At 37.6% G+C, this 6,898-nt stretch overlaps 1 protein-coding gene across 2 annotated transcripts; it reads left to right on the top strand.

Moving 5' to 3' along the window:
- The first annotated feature begins 2,012 nt into the window (after window positions 1-2,012).
- Window positions 2,013-6,473, top strand: jdp2b (Jun dimerization protein 2b). 2 transcript variants are annotated; one of them, XR_008301280.1, is made up of 5 exons: window positions 2,013-2,120; window positions 3,568-3,730; window positions 4,013-4,117; window positions 4,367-4,750; window positions 5,044-6,473. XR_008301280.1 is itself a non-coding variant. In XM_034302149.2 (4 exons), the coding sequence occupies exons 2-4, from the start codon at window positions 3,578-3,580 to the stop codon at window positions 4,550-4,552; spliced, it is 444 nt and encodes a 147-aa protein (XP_034158040.1). In that variant the 5' UTR covers window positions 2,013-2,120; window positions 3,568-3,577; the 3' UTR covers window positions 4,553-6,473. The 2 variants fall into 2 exon arrangements, 1 of the variants encoding a protein (XP_034158040.1); XM_034302149.2 differs by having other exon boundaries at window positions 4,367-6,473.
- The last annotated feature ends 425 nt before the right edge of the window (window positions 6,474-6,898 follow it).

The following is a 6,898-nucleotide window of genomic DNA, read 5'->3' as shown; positions in this document are numbered from 1 at the left end:
ACTACAAAACATTTATTTATAAATGCCCTTAATTTTCTGTCACTGTAATGTAAAGTAAAATATCTTAAAAATCCATTTTTGTTATAGTGATGGTTTACTTTCCTTGTACTTTAACCCCAGCTTCAGGGACTTTTTCATTAATACTGTTGGTTTAGACATACAAATATTTCCAGTGTTGACCTATTTTGGTCACAAAAAAAAAAACAGAGTTGTGTTAACTTTTATTGGAAAAAAAAGTTTTTTATTTGTTAGCACATTTCGGCTTTGATTGGCTGCGTAAGACATCTGGGTACTTTTTGGCTAACAGTGAATGGGTTTTTGGAGATGCTAATCTTTCAGGATTAAACTAGACTAAACTAGAGTACTGTGAAGAAAAAGAAATATTCTAAAAAATATTTTAACAATCCAGTTTTCGTAGTGATGGTTTATTTACGTTTTACTTGAACAGCAGCTTTGGTTTTGAAGTGAGAGACACTGTTAACTTTACCTCAGTGTTTATCCAGGGACTTTTATACGAATAATTTGGGGATAGAAATCTTTCAAGTGGAGACGTACTAATTAGACAAAATAAAGTTTTAGAATTAAATTTTTAGCCTCAATGTTTTAAACAGTGACATAAACACAAGACATTCGCATCCAGAGTTAATATACTTTTAAGCTTTTAATCCATACATAGTATAATGTGAATTATTTTAACAATCCATTTGTCATTGTTATGATTTATTTCCATTTATTTTAGCGTGAGATACGCTGCTAACTTTACCTCAGTGTTCATCCAGGTACTTTTGGATTAATGCTGTGGTTTTCAACATAGAAATCTTTCCACTGTTGACCTATTTTGGAAAAAAAAACAAAAAAACAAAACAGAGTTGTGTAGTTTTTATTGGAAAAGAAAAGTTTTAGTTGTTAGCACACTTCAGTTATAATTTGATAAGACATCTGGGTAATCTTAGCTAATAGTTTTGGTTATGCTAATCCAAAAGTAGCATATTATTTTAGGAAATCAGAGAGATGCTGTTAATGTTACCTCAGTGTTTTTGATTAATATTGTGGTTTTTGGACATAGAAAACCTAAAATAGTGACCTTTTAATCTGTCAAAATGGAGTTATGTGAAGAAAAATTATCTACAACCTCTTGTTGATGGTTTACTTTCCCTTTAGTTTAACAGCAGGTTCAATTTCAGGTTGTTTATGTTTCCTCAGTCTGAAACTTTGTGTGAGACATTTGGGTACTTTTCCTCTACTATTTGTGGTTTCTTACATCTTACATCATATATCTAATTATAAAATGTGGGTTAGCTAGCTAAAAAAAAAAAGATTACTGAGGTATCAGGGAGGTAAACACACATCTGAGGGGGGAAAAAAAGAAAGAAAGACAGAAAGGAAGAAAAAGAAAGAAATTAGCATGTCGCGTTAGCACAGTTCCATTCTGACAGGATGTGTCAGACATCCGGGTATTTTTGTCTAACGGTCTTCCAGAAGTAGCCTACTGCTGTGGTGTTTTGACAAAGTGGAGCCTATTGAAGACAAAAACACGCACAAGCACTTTGTTTATTAATCAGAATCTTCTGTTTGGGTTTTTATATTACTGTAAAAACAAAAACAATACAAAAAAAACACAGATAAAGTCAAAGATTCCTCCAGAAAACATTCCTTTCGTCAGAGCTGTTTGTTGACATTTTCGTGTGTGAGGCGGGAAACCCGCGTGGGCAGCGCGCGCGCGCGCACTCGCGCGACAGCACAAGGGCTTTCCTCTCAAAACAGAAACTGAGCGCGCGCGGAATTGTTGTTGCTGTGTCTCTGTTTGGTTGCTAAGGGCGGAGCTTGGAGGGCTCCTTTTTTTTCCCCTCCCTCGAGTGTTTGGTTGCTAGGGGGCGGGGCATCGCGTTTTAATTTTAATCCACTGCTCCTGCGTGTGTGTGAGTGTGTGTTTGGTTGCTAAGGGGCGGAGTCGAGGCGGAGTTTTTTTTTTACGTCACGGGGCAAGCCACTTCCGCATTCCGCGCGGTAGTATTTAAGCGCGCTGATGCAACGAGACTCGAGTCTCTCACAGGAGCAGGAAGTTATCGAGCAGCGCTGTTTATCTGATTATTAAACCCGGATTATTAACCTAAAACAAGGTGAGTCTCATCTCTAATACACTTTTAAACACTTAGGAATGATTCTTTAATAAGATTTAAAACGACATAAGTGCTGTTTAATGTTTAAAGCGAATAGAAACACACACAGAAGTTGTGTAGAATTGTGTTTTCATTTTTATATTCAGTTTAAATCAGAATCAGTGCATTTGTGGGTTTTTTCTGCATTTGTTTAACATGCATGTGATGTTTACATGTTTACTGTGTTGCACCGACACTTGTTTACAATGCTGCATAGTAAACATGTAAACAATAAACAGTAATTACTGTTAAAGTTTTTATCAGTTATACAAAAACAGCAAGCTCCTCAGCAGTGTACAGTGTGTATCTGTGAAAATATACTTAATAAGATTTCTGTACTTTTCATTATGAGTTATATTCTAACCTGTTTTATGTCATGATTGTGATGTCATAATATTTATGCAAATCAACACACACACTTATATACATATATGTAAATATTTAGCTTGTATTTTGAAGTGTATCTGTAACCAGCGTTGCAGTACGTACGGTGTTAATGCAGCGTGAGAGGATAGTTAACACTGCGCTAACAGGTTAATGTTAATGTTATAAATAAAAGTGGGTGTGACAGACAGGTGCGCAGTGGACAGGTGAGGAGCTCACGTGCACCGTGTGACCAGTTTACAGCTTACACATGGAATTAACAGCGTTGTAGAAGTGTGTGTGTGTGTGTGTTATAGATGGGTCATTAATGTCACCCAACAAGAGGCTGACTGAAATGTGTGTGTGTGTGTGTGTGTGTGTTAGAATGGAGAGAGAGACAGAAAGAGAGATACAAAGCTATATAGACATATACAGTGAGTGAGAGAGAACGAAAGAGAGAGATACAGATATATATATATATATATATATATATATATATATAAACACACAGAGAAAGAGAGAGAACAAAAAATACATATATGTACAGAGAGAGAGAGAACAAAAGAGAGAGAGAGAGAGAGAGAGATATATACACACATATACAGAGAGAGAGAGAGAGAGAGAGAGAATGAAAGATATATATATACACAGAGAGAGAACGAAAGGGATATATATATATACATATACAGAGAGAGAGAGAGAGGGGGGGGGGAATGAAAGATATATATATATATACAGAGAGAGTGAGAGAGAGAGAACGAAAGAGAGAGAGATAGATAAAGCTATATAGATATAGAGAGATAGACACATGCATACATACATATATATATATATAAACACACAGAGAGAGAGAAAGAGAAAGAGACGTGTGTGTATATAAGCACACACATACTGAAAGAGAAACACACACTGCTGGTGATGAAATTCTGCTGTGTGTGTGTTTTGTGTTCCTCTGCAGCTTCAGAGTGTAATGAAACTGAATTGTTTCATAACTCTCTCTCCCTCTCTCTCTCTCCCTCTCTCTCTCTCCCTCTCTCTGTCTCAGTGATAGAGTGATGATGCCGACTCTGTCTCCATTCGCGGGGTTTCCCGCCTCCACGCTGAGCGAGCAGCTCAAACTGGCCGAGATTTTCAGCCTTCAGGCCGCCATGACCCCCAGCGAGCTCACACACACGGTCAAGAGACCACTCGGCCTTCTTCAGAGCGAGGTATATATACACACACACACACACACACACACACACACACACACACAGGACATCAGACATTAAGCTGTAAAGATGTGTGTCTCAGTTCTCACATTTGCTGCTGTTCAAACTCTACAGTGTGTAAAAAAAACCATCAGTGTTCTTTTTTTAATACAACAGCACCACCTAGTGGCCAAAATGTGAAACTGTAAAACTGTCTGTGTGTCTAAATGACACACTTCATATGCATTATAATGTTTATACTCTTATCATCAACACATATGTTTTTTTTTTTTTAATCAGATGGCTGATGAGGAAGAGAGGAGGAAGAGGAGGAGAGAGAAGAATAAAGTCGCAGCAGCACGTTGTCGAAACAAGAAGAAAGAAAGAACCGACTTCCTCCAGAAAGTGAGTGTCTATTAGTAACTCCGCGTTTACTGAATCCTACACCACGGCGCTGCTGAATCCTGCTCTCTGATTGGTCAGAAGGTGTTGATTAGTTTTCTATAACGGCAGCGCAGGTTTATTTTAGGATTAATGCGCTCGTCCTGACAGGACTGCGCCCTCTAGTGTTTACTCCCTGCTACTTCACATCAGTGTTCTTAAAGAGACTCGATATCGACCCGATGTCTCACTGCGTCTGTTTGCGTGTCTCAGGAGTCGGAGCGGTTGGAGGTAGTGAACACCGAGCTGAAGTCTCAGATCGAGGAACTGAAGCAGGAACGTCAGCGTCTCATCCACATGCTCAACCTCCACCGTCCCACCTGCATCGTCCGCACCGACAGCGTCCAGACCCCCGAGAGCGAGAAGAACCCGCTGATGGAGCACATCTCGGCATCGTGAGACGCTCCGGAGACCTGCGGGAGGACGGAGTGGATGGAGATTTCACCCTCAAACCGGACCACTTCCTGGATTTGTGGAATTTCTAGAGACTTGAAACACTCTGGATGCTTTTTTTTTTTAAAAAAAAGAAAGAAAGAAAAGCAGTTTTGTCCTGAAAAAGCGGAAAGTCGCCAAAGGAACATGAAGATGGACGTGAAGGTATTTGGGAGGTTTTTTTTTTTTTTTTTTTTTTTTTTAACCTCAAACCAGAATTGCAAAAAAAAAAAAAAAAAACCCTTGAAGACCACTTCCTGTTTTTTCTGTGTGTGTGTGTGTGTGTGTGTGTGTGGTTTTTTTTTTTTTTTTTTTTTTTTTTAATTTCTCAGAGATGCTAAAGCATTGGATATCTGGATGTTTTTTCTTTTTTTTTATTTCTTTTTTTTTTAATTTTATTATTATCTATATAAAAATCTTTGATTTGATTTCTGTGATTTTTTTCTTCTGGTTTTTAGTCTTTTTTTTTTCCCATCCTGACAAGCGGGAGAAACAGGAAGTCTCACTTAGCGGCTCGCTGAGACAGACACGAGACAGAAGTGAGACGCGCAAAGAAATTCCCAGAACTCTTGAAAGAAAAATGCTTTCACTTCAAAAAGCAGACTCACTTCCTGAGTTTGTGGATTTCCCGATTATTTCCCGATTATTTCCCGATTATTTCCTCACAACGAGACGCTCGTGAGACGGAGACGAGACACATACGGATGGACTTTGTTAAAAATTATTATTTTATTGCTCCATCTCAGTCCTCGATTTCTGTTTTGTTTCACTGACCACTTCTTGTTGTTTTATTTTTTTATTTATTTTTTTTGTGTGTGTGTGCATTGACTTCCTGTTTGTATCCTGGGAAACAGGAAGTCACAGAAGTAGCAGTACGTCTTGCCTAGAAAGCGTCTATCCGAACAATTATACGATATATCGCGATCTTCGACATGTATCGTTATCGTGAACGTCTCAGAACATCATCACTACTTTTTCATTAGGAAGGGAGCAAAACAAAATGGCCGACAGAACGGTCGCTCCTAATGAAGGGTTATTTATTACCGTGGTACTTAGCATGAAGGTGCGAAACAAGCTAGTTAGCGTGCTAATCGGAAAACCTTCACTGTGGTCACTAAGTAATTGTTAACATTAGCATTGTAATTAGCACAATTGTGTCGTAACCTGTGGATAAACAAAATAATGACTCGGTCACATGACTGCATTAATGTACAAAACTCTGAACAGCCACCAGATGGCGCTGTTGATCGCGGAATATTTTGTTTTTTGAAAATGAACAAAGATTTTTTTGTCAGATTATAATATTTAACATAATTTAGTATGTGTTTAAAAAACATACGCTATCAAGTTTTATGTAAACAGAGCTGAATTAATATTTATTGAAGACAAAACTTTCTAAATATAACAACCTAATAATAATAATAATAATAATAATAATAATAATAATAATGTAACTTTATCACCCCCCTGGTGGCAATAAATAGTATCACGCTCATAAATGCAGGTTTCATCTTTGAAATAAACGCCATTATCGCTGCTTTATCGTCGATTACTTCAGTAAAACGACGAATCGGTCGCCTCTGATGCTGAACCCCGGTGTTATTGTGGTTATTGTAATAATAATTGTATTGTACGTGTAGGTTTTTAACGCAATGTATCCTGTATTCCGTGATATCGAATGCTACGTGAAACACTTTTTACAGTCACTTGATGTGATGAATCTGCCGTAATGTTATTTTATATATTATATTGTTATATTAAAGTTTTTATAAGGTGTCGATGTGCTGAGATCTGCTGCGCGGAGTCTCTCAGGTCCGTCTGTTACACAGTAACGTCTTTTGTTACGGTTTGGGAATAAAATAAATGAAAAATATACAAACATGACAAACTTGTGTGCAGTTGTTTCATTTCATACAGACATCGAAGCTTTTTTTTGCATATATTTTATATAAAAATGAACAATTATAGGAGTGTAATACACTACATTCCTGCATAAGAATAATAATTTCTGTTAAACTGAATTGTCCTGAACAACACAATGTGACACAATGTTTACGTTTATTCACTTATCTGTTGAGACGGAACTCGGCGGAGCGGCTGAACGGTAAGAGTTTTACTGAAAGACTCGCGACGGTGACAGTGATGCTGGGATTTAAACCCACAACCTTCGGACTTTAACCACTGAGCCTGCAACAGCGCTACTGTAACATCTCATAGCAACGTACACAACGTTATAGCGACCACAGTAACAACACAGTGTAACATAAAAATGTAACAAAAATCATGATGTAACAAATACAATGTAACACGATC

The sequence above is a fragment of the Pangasianodon hypophthalmus genome, chromosome 30 (genome assembly GCF_027358585.1).
Source record: "Pangasianodon hypophthalmus isolate fPanHyp1 chromosome 30, fPanHyp1.pri, whole genome shotgun sequence".
Classification (NCBI taxonomy): domain Eukaryota; kingdom Metazoa; phylum Chordata; class Actinopteri; order Siluriformes; family Pangasiidae; genus Pangasianodon; species Pangasianodon hypophthalmus.
Note: the sequence above shows the minus strand (reverse complement) of the source record. Positions and strands in the feature narration are given on the sequence as shown.

Bases quoted from the DNA above. Each gene is read 5' to 3' on its own strand.
- jdp2b (XM_034302149.2), top strand. From the start codon at position 3,578: ATGATGCCGACTCTGTCTCCATTCGCGGGGTTTCCCGCCTCCACGCTG. The intron at 3,731-4,012 runs GTATATATACAC...TTTTTTAATCAG, and splicing joins TCGGCCTTCTTCAGAGCGAG to ATGGCTGATGAGGAAGAGAG. The intron at 4,118-4,366 runs GTGAGTGTCTAT...TGCGTGTCTCAG, and splicing joins GAACCGACTTCCTCCAGAAA to GAGTCGGAGCGGTTGGAGGT.